The sequence below is a fragment of the Fragaria vesca genome, linkage group LG5, assembly GCF_000184155.1.
Source record: "Fragaria vesca subsp. vesca linkage group LG5, FraVesHawaii_1.0, whole genome shotgun sequence".
Taxonomy (NCBI): Eukaryota; Viridiplantae; Streptophyta; class Magnoliopsida; order Rosales; family Rosaceae; genus Fragaria; species Fragaria vesca.
In genome coordinates, this window is record NC_020495.1 from 1,608,814 (window position 1) to 1,624,180 (window position 15,367).

Genomic DNA, 15,367 nt, shown 5'->3' on the forward strand with positions numbered 1-15,367 from the left:
CGGTTGATATTTGAAAAGTGTTAGATTATAAAGTATCTTAAATGTTTGCAATTAAAAGAATGACAATATAGTTGGATTAGTGCTGCACAACATTGTTTGAAAGCTCTCTCTATTTGAAGTACAACCATTAATCATTAATCGGTTATACTTTTCAGTTATTTGACAATTAAACGGTTGACGTTTGAAGAGTGTTAAGACGTACTAAAGTATCTTAAATGTTTACAACTAAAAGAATGACAATATTGTCTTGTTACGTATATGAATTTAGCGGGTGATCTCAATCAAGTTTCCAATGTGGTAACATACCATACCAAACTGCTAGATACGAGATCGTCGATACTATTTTACGCAAGAGAGTTTGTCATTTGTTTTAAAATACCAAGCACAGAATAGTATAATACAATACTCATGTCTACATACTTGTGCTGTGTAAACACAAGCTGTCTACTATCTGTGGGGGCAATGTGGATGGGGGGTGGGTGGTTTCTGGATTTGTGTTCAACATCATTTCAAACATTTTGTTTAAGCTTTAACACACACACACACACACACACACACCACCCCCCCCCCCCCACCAAATGATGAGATTGAAGAGATCAGAGCCGTCCGTTTGTGTCACATGGAAGCATGTGGTCACAACAAGTACCAAAAGAGTGTTTTGGACTGATGTTGAAACTTGAAAGAGCCAAATCCAATTTGATTTCAAGTCAACTGAAGAGTCCTTTGGTAGATAGGGAGAGATGTCTATCTTACTCCATTCTTGTCATTCATGGAGGCACAGAGATATTCTAACCTGTGAGCTACATACATGGGCATAGCGGTGCGCACGTTTTCAATCTCATGAAAGCTTCCATTGTTCATCCCATTGAAGCACATAGCTAGTTTTGTTGGGAGGGATGATGAAAGAAAAAAAGCTAGGATCATGGCATTGAGGGTAAGAAGATCGAAAACGGATGTGTGAAGTTTAGTAAAACGTTTCGTCACCAAACAATCAAAATGTCTCACTTGATATAAATCACGTTATATGTGTCATTGTTGATAAGAGTATTGTACAGTACCTTAGAATTTAGTCACATCATTAATCATTTAGTATGCAGCATTCGGTTATTCTATAATACGTCCATGTTTTTTAAGAAAAACTTTTGTTTTTATTGGCTCATAGAGAATAATTGTGAGAAAATGTAAGTGGTCATCAATCTTACTAAAATGGGAAATCAAAGAATAATGACGTTTTCATTTTCTTTGTTTTGAACAAGAACAATAATTTGGCATTGATCTCACTAGATTTGGATTATCTATGATTCTATAACAGTGTTGGTCTGGGCTATCCAGTATGAATGTGGGATGATAAACTTGAGTTATTCTGGATCAGGTAGCCAAATTGGCAAATCTAGCACACCACATCGGAGGCCATGCATGTTTTGGAACTATGTGTGTGCACTTGTAGTCTTGTACCATGCTCTGCCCGACATTGATAATGAGATCAATAGATCTTTTTGCTTGCATCAAATCAGCAATGAACCTAACCCTCTTCTCACCAAGGACTCCCGCTAGTACATTTTTGTTTACAAGAGCAGAATTTTGTTGGAGATTCTTTCTTGTGTTTTGTATTTTAGGTAAATGAAATGAGTGATATCATACAACTCGTATAATGATATTTCTATATTGTTTATGTCTGTCGTTAAGTAAAAAAAGAAACACTAGTAATCGAGTTTTATGGTAATGATAAAATGATAGCTGATTATAATTGTCGATCATTTTACAAATAACTATAATTTAAAAAGTAACTGATATAATTAAAAATTATTTAAATTTAGCGCGCAAATAATTAAGCGTGCAAAGTTCATGAAGTCGGAAAAAAAGTGTTTTAAAATGTCTAGTTTAGCTCACACTTGAATCGATTGCCAAAACAGTCGACAAACAAAATAAAACGAATTGAATGTAACCTTGGTTATCTAACTTGTGAAGTTTTGATTCATCCAAACTCCTTTGACTCCGAAAACTTGTGATCTAGGATTTGTTTTCCCAACTCAGATGCCAAATGTCACCAAAAACTAACTGAAACTCCCTCAGAACAAGTTCAGGGAAATGATTTACACATAGTTAGTCCAAATACAAATCCTCTTAAGTTTCTGGGTCCTTAAGAAGATTTGAAAACACCAACACGAAGCAGTGACACCAAAAATCCAAATCCAAAGAGTTAAAAATGTGAACCCAAAACCCCAAAAGCCAGTGGATTTTTCTGAAAACTTAAAACACTGACAGAGAGCAATAAAAAGGGGAACATGGAGCCTACCGGTCATTACCTCGTCAGATCTCTTCTTTGGGTCCCATATCTCTATTCCTCACTCCAACGGTGTTCGTCAGTCCTCTCAGACCACTTCCTCAGTCCTCTCAGACACACAGTGACTTTTAGAGAGAGAGAGAGTCTCTCTGAGCTTCATCTCAATCTCATTTGGTTTAGTTAGGCATCGAAAGGGGTGTGCCTTTTTTTACTCTCTTCACAGAGTCAGAGTCACCACCACTCAGATTTTTCAATTTTTTCTGAAAAGGTAATCATTCATTTACTTTCACCCAAAAAATCCTCACTTTGGGTATCTGTTTTTTTAATTTTTTTATATCTCTGCTGGAAATAAAATTCATCTGCCCACCAAAATGGTATGGCCTTTGAATGCCCAATAATTTCGATGGCATTGTCTCAAAGCTTTCACCTTTGAATGTAAAAACTTGGCCTTTGCCTTAAAGATACTTCCTTTCCATGTTTTTGCCTTTTGGGTGTTTTGAAAATTCATTTATATAAGCTTCTCTGTCCATAGGCTTCATTGCACAGATTTGTGCTCCCCAAATTTGAACTTGCTGGTATTACTCTCATTCATTCAACAAACTGGGTTGTTTGATTTGTACCCAGAACATGGCTTCATGGCTTAGATTTGAAATCCTGGTAAGTATTCAGATCTGATTTTATAAAGGAAATCTTTTTCTGTTCCATTCCTTATTGTTCTATTTGAAAAGGGTTCTGTTGGAACATCTTTTCTGTATTGAACAGCATTTGGATCTACAGTGCCTTAAAAACCAGGCTTTGCCAATGTTCTTGTACTTTGTTTCGTTGATTTTGGGAAGTGGGTCTCTGTGTGATTAGATGAATAGTGTGTTTCAGTTTGGTTAAATGGTTTATGGAAGCAGACGTGCAAGTGTCTGGAAGTTTTCGCTGCAAGTATGTTATTCTGCCTATTTTGGGTATTGACTTTTGGTTCTTGGCTGCTATTATATGGTTTGAATGTACTTCACTATAGAGTTTAGAATATGGTGTCCAGTTGATTACTTAATTTGGGAATTTGTTTTAGTTAAGCATATACTGTTTAGATAGCTCTCCTCGTTGTGTTACTTTCTGTGAAGTTCTGTTGTTCAACTGGTTGTTTTTTTGTGTTAAATATGGACTGTTGTTTTCCAGTGTTATAGTTGAATGCACCAGAACCAACATATGTAAGATCATATTATATTTTGTTGGTATTTAAAGGATGTTTTCAATGAGGTTAGAATTTCGTAACTGATTAATGTCATGCCTTCCATTTCAGGGTGGCGTTTATAGTTTATGGTGATGCACTGGATTTGATTTTTTTGGGAAGTAGGAGACTTTATAGATATGGATATCGGAGAGGATAGCTCCAGGTCCTGTTCATTACGGGGCATGACTTTAAGGAATATGTCGTCTTCATCTTCAGCTTTCTTTTCGGCAAATCAGTCGCCATTCTTCTCCCCAAGATCGCCATCTTGCCAAACACTATCTGAATCAACGAGGTCTGAGGCTCGATGTGACAGCATTGGTTTGAGTACAGATCCCCTTAGCTCCAGCTCTGGAATTCCAGACCTTGAATCTCTAACAAATGTCAGATATGCATTGTCAAACATGTCACCGGCACCAGTTGCTTCTGTTTCAGGCGATTATCAGAAGTTTGACCGCGCATCTTCCTCAACTGGTATTTCTAATAGCATCCTATCTAGTCACAACCATGCCCAGGTCCATGATTATTCCGGGTTTGGAGAGAGGCAGAAAAGGCATGGTAGAAGCTATGGATCGTCATATACACCAGGTCCGTTTTCAGTGACCTCTAACAGACTGAGGAGCTGTGATGTTTTCATAGGTTTGCATGGCCGTAAACCTTCATTGCTTAGATTTGTTAATTGGCTCCGAGTTGAATTAGAAGTTCAAGGGATGAGTTGCTTTGTATCCGACAGATCTCGATGCAGGAACTCTCGCAAACATGCAATTGTTGAGAAGGCTATGGATGTTTCTTCTTATGGCATTGTTGTCCTTACAAAGAAGTCGTTCAGAAATCCATACACCATTGAGGAACTGAGATATTTTTCTAGCAAGAAGAACTTGGTCCCCATATTCTTTGACTTGAGTCCTGGTGATTGCCTTGTCAGGGATATAGTTGAGAGGAGAGGAGAGCTATGGGAAAAAAATGGGGGAGAGTTATGGGTTTTGTATGGAGGGCTGGAAAAGGAGTGGAAAGAAGCAGTTCATAGCCTCTCTCGGGTTGATGAGTGGAAATTAGAAGTTCAGGATGGTAATTGGAGAGATTGTATATTAAGGGCCGTCACATTATTAGCAATTAGATTAGGGCGGAGAAGTGTGGTAGATAGGTTGACCAAGTGGAGAGAGCAGGTGGAGAAAGATGAGTTCCCTTTCCCTCGAAATGAGAATTTTGTCGGTAGGAAGAAGGAGCTGTCAGAGCTGGAATTCGTTCTTTTTGGTGATGTCACAGGAGATGCAGAAAGAGATTATTTTGAGCTCAAGGCTAGACCTAGGCGAAAGAACTTGACTATTGGGTGGGGTAAGAGCAGTTCATATGAGGAGAGGCGGAGGGAAAGGAAATTGGAAATTAATAGCAGAAAAGGAAAAGAACCGGTTGTATGGAAGGAGTCAGAAAAAGAAATTGAGATGCAAAGCTCCGAGCTTCCTCAAAGACAGCACCAATCAAAGCACAAAGGTGGTGGAAGAAATGCTAGAAGAAAAAGATCAACAAAGATTGTGTATGGGAAGGGGATTGCTTGTGTATCTGGTGAATCCGGAATTGGCAAGACAGAGCTTCTTCTTGAATTTGCTTACAGATATCACCAGAGGTACAAAATGGTTTTATGGATAGGAGGGGAAAGCAGATATATTAGACAGAACTATCTGAATCTCTGGTCATTTCTTGAAGTGGATGTAGGGGTTGAAAATTGCACGGACAAAAACAGGATTAAAAGCTTTGAAGAGCAGGAGGAGGCAGCCATATCTCGAGTTCGCAGAGAGCTCATGAGAAACATACCGTTTTTGGTAGTGATTGATAACTTGGAAAGTGAAAAGGATTGGTGGGATCACAAACTTGTTATGGATCTTCTTCCTCGTTTTGGTGGTGAGACACACATAATAATATCCACACGCCTTCCTTCTTTGATGAATTTGGAGCCATTGAAACTTCCATACTTGTCTGGAGCCGAGGCAATGACACTAATGAAGGGAAGTGAAAGAGAATACACAAACACAGAAGAAGATGATTTACGGAGTATTGAGGAGAAACTGGGACGCTCAACTTTAGGACTTGCAATTGTCGGTTCAATATTGTCTGAGCTGCCCATAACTCCTTGTAAATTATTGGAGACCACCAGTAGAATGCCCTTAAAAGATTGGTCATGGAGTGGCAGGGAAACTCAATCACTGAGGCGAAACACTTTCCTTCTTCAACTCTTTGAGGTGTGTTTCTCAATTTTTGACCATGCAGATGGACCAAGAAGCTTAGCTACCAGAATGGTCCAGGCAAGTAGTTGGTTTGCACCAACCGCAATTCCAGTTTCGTTATTGGCTCTAGCTGCTCACAAGATACCAGAAAAACACCAAGCCACATGGTTATGGAGACGGTTGGTGCGTTCTTTTACTTGTGGTTTTACTTCATCATACACCAAAAGATCAGAAGCAGAAGCAACTTCCATGTTGTTAAGGTTCAACATTGCCAGAAGCAGTACCAAACCTGACCAGATCCATATCCATGAACTCGTCAGGCTATATGCTCACAGGAGAGGAGTCATTGGAGTCCCACAAGCCATGGTTCAAGCTGTCATCAGCCGCGGATCAATAACTCAACACTCGGAACATATATGGGCAGCATGTTTCTTGATATTTGGATTTAGCCATGACCTTAAAGTCGTTGATATCAAGGTGCCGGATCTATTGTTCCTTGTCAAAGAAGTTGTCTTGCCTCTTGCAATCCGAACATTCATCACATTCTCTCGTTGCAAGGCTGCTCTAGAACTCCTCCGCCTATGCACTAATGCCCTGGAAGCAGCAGGAGAAGCATTGCAAGCCCCGGTTGAGAAATGGCTGGTGAAATCACTCTGTTGGCGGCCTATCCAGACCAGTGCTCAGTTAAATCCTTACCTTTGGCATGAGGTTGCACTGTCAAGAGCCACATTGCTAGAAACCAGGGCAAAGCTAATGCTAAGAGGGGGACAGTTCGACATAAGTGACGATCTAATTAGGAAAGCCATTTTCATCAGAAGTTCGATTTCTGGTGAAGATCACCCGGACACCATTGCTGCTTCAGAAACTCTTACTAAAATCACCAGGCTTCTTGCAAATGTTCAAATTCATACTTCTTCATAAATTCCCCCCATATTTTTTTGCTGTAAGCAAAGTTAGAATTTATACAAAATCTGAAATAAAACAGTTGTATACCATCCAGAGGAGATTTTCTATACCAAGCTTCTGAAAGAGATTCCATTTCTTTTGCACTTATTATCTATATATTTTTTAATTTTTTGTTTTGAAAAAAAAGAAAGAAGCATAATCATTGAGAACCTGATGTCCTATTTTTGCAATGATGCAAGAAGATGAACAATTGGTCCGAACCCTGACATTATACCAGTAAAGTCTTAGTTGTCAAATTGGCACAAATCAAATCAGTCAGCTTTTAAGTTGATTTGCCAAAATAGGCCCACTGGTGGAGCTGTAGAACTGTGTACTAGTTTATCAGAAGAACAGAGAAAAGAAAAGAAGGAAAAGATGTACCCTGTATTAACTGTATGATGTGACATGGTATTTTGTTCTTTTACCAACGTTGGGGGATCTTGGCAGACTTAAAAGGTTAAAAGTGCAGATTGGGAAATTGGGTTCTTGGAAAAGTAAAAAGGGTAAAACAAAAATAAAAGTTAACAGGAAAAAAAAAAAAAAAAAACCTAAATGCCCTCACGCAGGATCGAACTACGGACCTTCAGTTTACAAGACTGACGCTCTACCACTGAGCTATAAGGGCTTAGTTATTAACATACGATTATTTTTTAAATATATACGCTACATAATATGAAAGACGCGTCATCGGATTTGCTTTTGTTCGGTTCAAGCTCATTTCATCAAAATTTAGACATGTACTCCTTTGAAGCATTATGCATCTAGTTTTCCAGTTTTGGAGTCTTGAAAGAGTTTCTGTTTCAACTTTCAAGTGAGAACTGAGAAGTCCCAAAACTACAGATTATATGCAGAATGTCTGTTGTTAAGCACGGAACCAAGCTCATGATAGGGTATGTTCTACAGATAAGCAGAGCTCACCAAATTTAAGCTAAGCGTAACCTCAGGTCACAAATGACTCGACCCAACTCGGCCGGGGGTTGAAACATGTAACATCAGAAGTTTGGCCTATAACAGATATGTGTAGGCAAATTTGCGTCATGCATATAGGCACATAAGAAAATAACCTGATTCTTCCCAACTTTAAATTGATTAGCTTAAAGCAATATTAAAGCATACTTGATTGATGTACAACAATAACAGAAGGATAGGAATTTCCCATAAGCCCTCAGTTTTTGTTTGGTCTAATTTCCACGCATGAGCACAATTGTAATGTACAAGTACAACGGCCAATAAATTAGGCCACCAATATTTTAAAGCACCTAGGGATCAGCTTTGCCTGCAACTGCCTCATCATCACTGGAGGCATATTCATCTTCACTCAGCTCTTCATCACTGGATTTCTCCTCTTGGGCAGCCCCTATATCTTCTGGCTTTGCGTATTTCTCACGGAACTCTGTAAAGTAAAATTTGATGACAATAATCAGCAAAATATCTACAAAGGTTAAGATAAGAAGAATTCAATACAGGGTGTCAGGCCTTCAGACAAATAGTGGGAATGTTACAACTGGTGATCTCATAACCTATTATCTGGTTCTGCAAGCTCATAAACCTATAAGGGGCTAGTAAAGAGTTCCAGATAAACAACAGAATTTTTCTTGTTTGCATGCATGACACAATAAATTGAAATATAAGTCTACAGCTAGCCTAGCTGTAACCTCATATCTGATCAAATCCTGATTCTATAGATCTCTGATTTGCTTCAACTTCAACCAACAAGACATGAAATTTTGAGCTGCTATTCTAAAACCAAAATATGACTACTAAGACATCAACGGCAGGGACTTCAAGAAATCTATTCGAGGCAATATTCTCAATTTTCTCATCACCTGTCCATCATCATCCCATGGCTAGTTTCAAACAGTATATAATTGTATTTCCACCTCTGTTATTTTACAAGTCAAGCTTCAGAAAAGAAACTTCTCTGAGGAAACCTTCACAGTTCACACAAATAGAATACGTAGGTGTTTATCAGTTAATCCAACTCCTAAAGAGTTGGATGAAAAAATGTCCCAAGCCTTGACACACAATTAGTCGTTTCAACTCTCAACTAAAGTTAACCTTGACATCTAAAATACCTTCGGTTTAAATCTCTTTTATTGTTCAAATCTAGCTTAGAAGTAACTTTAGAATGTTTACAACAAAAATTGTATGTTTAAGTGTTTAACATCAAGATTCATAACTTTCAAGCACTTTCGTAGAACAACTGTCCAGTTCAGATTTCAAAATTCTGACATAAGAAAGAGGAATTCCAGAGTGTGCCATGCAGGCAATATATAAAGAAAATAAATCAATATGAACTTATGTTAAAAGTTGCACATGATATTACCCTTCACTCTTTGTTCATAAGCAGTCTTATCACGCATCATCAAAGCAGCAGCTTCTCCGTTCAAGGGATCCGATGGATTGGGATATAAAAGAAGTTGGGGAAGAAAGACTTCAAACACATTAACGAGATCTGATAAAAGGTTAAGAACATAAAGAAGTAAATCCTAGTCTCCTCAATTTTGCAGTAGTATTAAAGTAAGTAAACTTCAAAGTACAACGGAGTTGAAATAAATTTAATCTCCACATAAACCATATCAGTTCTAAATTTACAATAAACATTATAGGCATACCAAACATGGGACTCCAATTCTGGTTGATAACATCTAAACAAACTGATCCCGACCTGGAAATCAAAAAAGCACCATTAGACAGACTTAAACACGAAATTTTGCACTATGTTTATGTTTAACAAAGCAAAATAGTATTCAACCAAAGCCAAAATACATGATTCTCAGCATCTGCAAACTCACATTTCATCAACATTTGGGTGGTAGATTTTGTTCACAAAGCCAATAGAGGGAGATTTATAAGGATAAGCATCCGGTAGCTCCACCCGTATCCTCCACACACCTCCCTGATAAGGACCTGCCACAAAGCATCGAAGAAAAGGGAAAACATTAAAAAGAAAAGACCCCCATTTTATTCAATCTCCAAAATACCAGTACCTATAAAACTTCCAGCCTGTTGAAGAAAACCAGTAAACAAAACACTTGCAACTCTAGATTCTACAACCAAATCCTATTCCAGACAGAATTCAGCTATGTAAACAAACATCAATAGTCAAACTAGTTAATCCAAAATTCCAAAGAACAAAAGACTAAAATCCAAAGCAACTTCAAAAAGGGTCAACACACAAGAACACAGATTCACATAATGGATAAAAAACATAAAACCCACCACAGATAACATCATAATCTAGCTAAAATCTAAACAAGAACACACACAACTCAGTACAGAGTGAGAAAAAAACCAAAATCATATATATGGGTTCAGATGAATTACTCTCTTTGGGTCCATTGAAATCCACAAAAAACTCCTGCATGTCATCATCGATCGTCTCCACCTTGTAATCACTCATCATCCTAAGTAGAGTCCACAACAACCAAAACCAATATCAGAATCATAAACAGAAACAAAAACCAAGATAAAAGATTCAAGCTTTTTGAGAAGACATACAGTTTCATCAAATCCATCTCCCGGCGCTTGCTCGGCGACGACATTTTTCCGGCGAGTTTTTGGGTTGCGAGAGGAGCTGTGAGAGAAAACGTATTCGGACACGAATGAGAGAAATACGAAGCCAACTATATATACGTGCTCTCATAGAAGACGGCTACTCTCTGCAGTAAATGCCACCCGGCACAGTAAATTTCTCAATTCACTGCTAGATATCCTCCTAGTAAATTAAAATAATTAATGAATATAATAGCAAATTATTGGTGTTTTTGACAGTGGTTAAATGTTGGTACTTGTATGTAGTCATTTTATTGTCATTCTTTTTTCATCTTATTTTACCTTTACCACATTACGTGATATTAAAATGTAAGCGCGCGTTATTAATATTATGTGTCCGGAATAATTTTATTGGTTCATGAGGTGTAACGTTGATGCTAATTGGTTTGATTTTTTTTTTTTTTTTTTACTTGGTATGATTTGGTAAATCTGAATTAGATTTTTTTTTCTTTTGATTTACGGTTAATGAGACATTAAACCTTAAACAAGAAGATTTTGTGTGTTTCTTTCACATAGTAATGGCATGAATTGACAACCGCTCTACATCACGCAGAGCCAAAGTTTAGTGAAAGATGACCCATTTGGTTTGAAAAAAAGCATGAATGATGGTGTATGTATTTGATTATTTTTGTGAGTTGGTCTCTCCATGATTATAATTTTCGTTGATGATTATGTGACTAATGTCTTGATGTGCATTCTGGCTTTATGTGTCAAATCACAGTTTTAGATCTTTCTATATCTTATTGTTTGTCCCAACGTACTTAAACTAGATGTAAAACGTAGAAAATTTACATGACGTGCATGTAAAGAAGATGAGGTAACAACATTAAATGGTAAAACATGACAACTTTAGGTTGTCATAATATAAGAACTAATTCTGTGATCTTGGTCGTAAATCGATACATCATGTTTCTTGTGTATCATACATTACGTTTCAAAACATAAATCAGAAAGTTATATATTATCATATTTACTTTCTTGATTACAAAGGTATTGACATTATTAGTCATGTAGAAATGGACATGTGAATTCACATCTACATCATTACTCATTTTTAAACTTGAAGAAGTTAAAGAGGTAAATCCTAGACCTTACGCAATCATTTACATAAGGTTGGGACTTGGACTTGGGAGTGACATATAATCCAAGCCACCCATTTATAGGGTTACATCGAAGATTCGAAGGGATTAGATACCCTTATCTTCAAAGGCCAACCAAGTTCTTAAACTTCTGCAGAGTCCATCATGAAATATTGAAGTTACACCACTTATTGTCACATAAACAGTCCATGCACAATGATGGCATATACAATTTGTTCGTTGGCCACAATCACCGTTATTCTATCATTACAATTTAAGTCGGTACGCATCTTTCATGTATGGAATACTTCGGTTTTGGTCCATGCTTGTGCCGTTTCAGTTGAGCAAATCAGGCACAAAATATGACCTCATCGGTGTGTCTGATGTATTGATGCTTCGTTTTACATGAAATACACGACATTTTAGCCATCAGTGTCACCTGAAGCCTTCATGTAAGCCTTCGTTTTACATGAATACATGACAGTAGTGACCAAGTGAATCCCTGCCTGCCATCTTCAGGGAAGGACTTATCATATTGGGGACGACTACCCTTTCTGGGTACAGAAGGGACTCTAGGAATATACCATGCAACTCAGCTCAGAATGCAGTGCCATTGTTGTGATGTCTTGCAACACTTGCATCGCACTGAGCAAACTCTGCTATGTAAATTCGTCTAACAACTACAAGGCTGGGACACAGAGAAGCAAAACAAGAATATGGCATAGAGAAATTCACATATCTGGAAATATGAAAGCACAAGGATAACAACTAAAGCACAATCCTCATTTCAGAAAATAAAAAAGAAACCAACAAATGTACAACTTATAGTCTTAAACCACTGTGTATAGTCTATCTAAAGTCATAAAACCTGGTATTAGAAAAAGTTTTCAAGATGCAGCCATTCAAAAGAGTGTAGCACAACTGAAGACACTCTAGAAGCACCAACAATCTTCAGCACATTACACTACTTCTACCTTCTGGCCACATCATGAATCCCACCAGGTCTGCTTCCGCAACTGTTGAACCACCCTTTCCAAAGTTGTATGCAGTGGTGTAAACCACTGGTCCGATTTTCTAACTCCTATAAAACATTATATCTAATCCAAGATGTCACACTGCTTATTCTGGGAACAAGCAACAAAACTGGAGCCTGCAACTTTGACTGCCTCATGCCCAAAACCCTCACTTAAAGACCCAAAATCTGTTTCGTCATCATCGCTATCTATATTTTTTGGAGTTGCACGGTTCTGGTAACTTCTTCGCCTAACAAGAAACACATTGAAGTAATAGCTCACCAAGTTTTCCCTAGTTTTTCTGGGAAACCACTTGGATGCGCTATTCCAAAAGAAAGGATACTTTGACTGTACCAAGATCTTGAATCTCTTTTCCTCTTCAGCTGTCCATTGAAGACAAATTTCCTCACCCATACGATCAAATCTCCAATGATAGAACAAGGAACCAAGTTCTTTCTTCAATTTCATCCTAGCCTCAGCAATGTGAAATCTGAGACATGTAACAGAACCTGGAAGCCGACAGCCACAAAAATGTGGTCTTCCTCGGCCAATTGTATCCTTCTTAACAAGGGAAGCGTTTTCTTCACATTCCAAGGGCCATACCCTTGTGCCTAGCCATTTATCATCACTTTCTGACGCCTCACCGGTCCATTCAGGAACATCAGCTTGAAAGAGAGGGCCTATAGAAACATACTTTTCACGGAATTCGTCCTGGTCAGATGGGATAACCGATGTGTGAGGGGACGCTAAATCAACTTCCATAGGTTCTTGCTCCTTAGGTTCTTCCATACTAGGACTTATCAAATTACTCTGAGTCGGTGGCGATGAATTGCAACATGTGCACGAGCGAGATTTAGTAGAATGAGGAAGCCTTCCTCTGCATCTTAACCTCTCTGAGAAAAGGTGACCAGCAGCAATATTATCTTCATACATCAAAGGATGCATCCTTAGTTTCTTCTGCAAGTTTAAACCATACAGTTTATTAATATTCTAGTTACCTAATTACTCACATGTATTTAAAACTCCACCCAGAAATATCAATCCAATTGCAATCTTTAATCACAAATCAGCAGTATCAGGTACTGTCAAACAACAGGCATATCGTACAGTTCCTGCGAAACTAACGACCAAAGATGTGATACATTGATACCTCAACAGGGAGGAGGAAATGCTAACTAAAGAAGGTGAGAAAGAAGACACACAGTCTAAATCAAATGTCTCATGTCTCATATCTAATACTGGGGCTGTATTAGTATCGACATATATGTTGGGAGTAAAGACAGCTTCAAATACAGTTAAACGCAAAAGTATATAAAGAAAAAATTCTAATAATGGACCAAGTACAGTATGAACCACGATGAGATGCAGACAATGAGAAAGGAAAGTTTTAAATGCATAAGATAGAAAAAAGGTAAGAGAAATATAGCTAGAAAAAATAGAAGAACTTGAACGAGACCAAGGAGATGGAATCTGGCTAAATCCAGTTGGGTTGAACTCTGAACTAGAAGACCTCGCGAGGATTTAAGGAAGTAGGAGGTCAATCAAAAGAGACTGAATCAGGAACCTCCTGAGGTTTGTAGTGATTCAAGTCTCATGTCAGTCTACAAATCACTTAGAAGAGTCCAAGTCACAGACTTGTACAACGCCTTGTTAATGCTTAAATCAAGTGATCTAGTTGCATAATAATATCCTAAGATGGAAATTACCTAAATTAAAATATGCTAGCATGGTAGATATAATAGCATCTTACAATAGGGGGTTGATTATACATCAATACATCATGACATCAATAACTTACAAATACAGAATAAAAAACATCAGCTTTTTCACCTCATTGATAAAAGGTACATATAAAATGGGGTAGAACTCATACTTGAAGATTAACTGTACTATGCATGAAAAAATGACAATTGGCTGTAGCCCAGAAGTGAGTAAACAAAAAACAAAAAGATATAGATAAATGTACCTGCTGGAGTAACTCTTCAGTCTTTGGATTAATATCTCTTCTTACCATCAATGCCTCCCTTGCTTTAATTGCCTGGAACCAGAACTCGTTGCCCTGATGCTTCTTCCACTTAGCTGGCTCTGGTATCTCTCCAATTGAAACATCACCAAGTTGTGTTGCTGTCTGGATTACCCAATTCAGCATTCCTGATAAGGATTCTCGTCGCTTTCTTTTACGTTCGTTTTCTTTACTATCGACTCTGGAGGGTAATACAAAAGTACCATTTTGATCATCATGACAAGCTTTTTCGTCGTCATGACCATTGCCAGTTCCAGTACCTGAATGCATTGTGCATGCATCTTTCGTATCTGATAAACCATATTCAATCTTCCCATTTCGGTCAGATTCCAAATGAACCAGTCCATCACCATTGTCCTTCTGCTCTGTCCCATCCAACAACAAACCTCTAAATTCTGTCTCCAGCTCCACAGACATCAAATGAAAAGTCCCATACCTTCCAGACTCCCCATTCCCTAAGCTCCTACCCGTACAACTCTCCCTAAACCATATCTCCAACTCATTCAAATACTTAAAGTAGATCAATTTTACTGAAGCCGCCGTTGCACCATTATCCAAACCCAACTCTTTGGACACATGAGACCATAGCCTCCTCTTCGAAACCAAATCATACCCACCTTTATCTCTCACAACACAGTACAATTTGAATAAATCCACATGCTGCCTATCACCAAAAATTGCAGGCACAGGCCTAACAACACCTCTATCACCAATTTCCTTAATAAAAACAGATAGAACCTGATCAAATGTACATCTTAACCTACCCTTATAATCATCATCATCACCATTAACACATTCTACACCATCTTTTACAATATCAGTACCCTTATGATCACATTCTACACTATCTTTTACAAATTCAATACCACTACCAACACTACCCCCATTAATTGGATTAGCATCACTAGTTTCAGCCAAATCTAACACAGACCCATTTGTCAAAAGCGACCATTCCGCCATTAACTTCGATTTGACTCTTGAAAAAAAAAAAAAAAAAAAAAAACAAAAAACAAAAAAAGAAAAAAAA

At 37.9% G+C, this 15,367-nt stretch overlaps 3 protein-coding genes and 1 non-coding gene across 4 annotated transcripts; 1 reads left to right on the forward strand and 3 right to left on the reverse strand.

Annotated features, from left to right (window-relative positions):
- The first annotated feature begins 2,700 nt into the window (after window positions 1-2,700).
- LOC101312835 lies at window positions 2,701-6,646 on the forward strand. The gene is made up of 3 exons (XM_004300754.1): window positions 2,701-2,719; window positions 2,817-2,941; window positions 3,576-6,646. The coding sequence occupies exon 3, from the start codon at window positions 3,644-3,646 to the stop codon at window positions 6,644-6,646; it is 3,003 nt and encodes a 1,000-aa protein (XP_004300802.1). The 5' UTR covers window positions 2,701-2,719; window positions 2,817-2,941; window positions 3,576-3,643.
- A 577-nt stretch (window positions 6,647-7,223) lies between these two features.
- TRNAT-UGU lies at window positions 7,224-7,295 on the reverse strand. Its single transcript has one exon. It is a non-coding gene; the product is annotated as a tRNA-Thr (tRNA).
- A 437-nt stretch (window positions 7,296-7,732) lies between these two features.
- On the reverse strand, window positions 7,733-10,267 carry LOC101310512 (ubiquitin-conjugating enzyme E2 5-like). Its single transcript, XM_004298767.1, has 6 exons — window positions 10,172-10,267; window positions 9,998-10,077; window positions 9,466-9,580; window positions 9,286-9,338; window positions 8,997-9,125; window positions 7,733-8,063 (listed from the first exon to the last, which is right to left on the reverse strand). Exons 1-6 carry the CDS (start codon window positions 10,213-10,215, stop codon window positions 7,930-7,932), a joined length of 555 nt encoding a protein of 184 aa, XP_004298815.1. The 5' UTR covers window positions 10,216-10,267; the 3' UTR covers window positions 7,733-7,929.
- Window positions 10,268-12,199: 1,932 nt separating this feature from the next.
- LOC101313123 (AT-rich interactive domain-containing protein 2-like) lies at window positions 12,200-15,300 on the reverse strand. Its single transcript, XM_004300755.1, has 2 exons — window positions 14,284-15,300; window positions 12,200-13,274 (listed from the first exon to the last, which is right to left on the reverse strand). Exons 1-2 carry the CDS (start codon window positions 15,298-15,300, stop codon window positions 12,402-12,404), a joined length of 1,890 nt encoding a protein of 629 aa, XP_004300803.1. The 3' UTR covers window positions 12,200-12,401.
- Window positions 15,301-15,367: the final 67 nt, after the last annotated feature.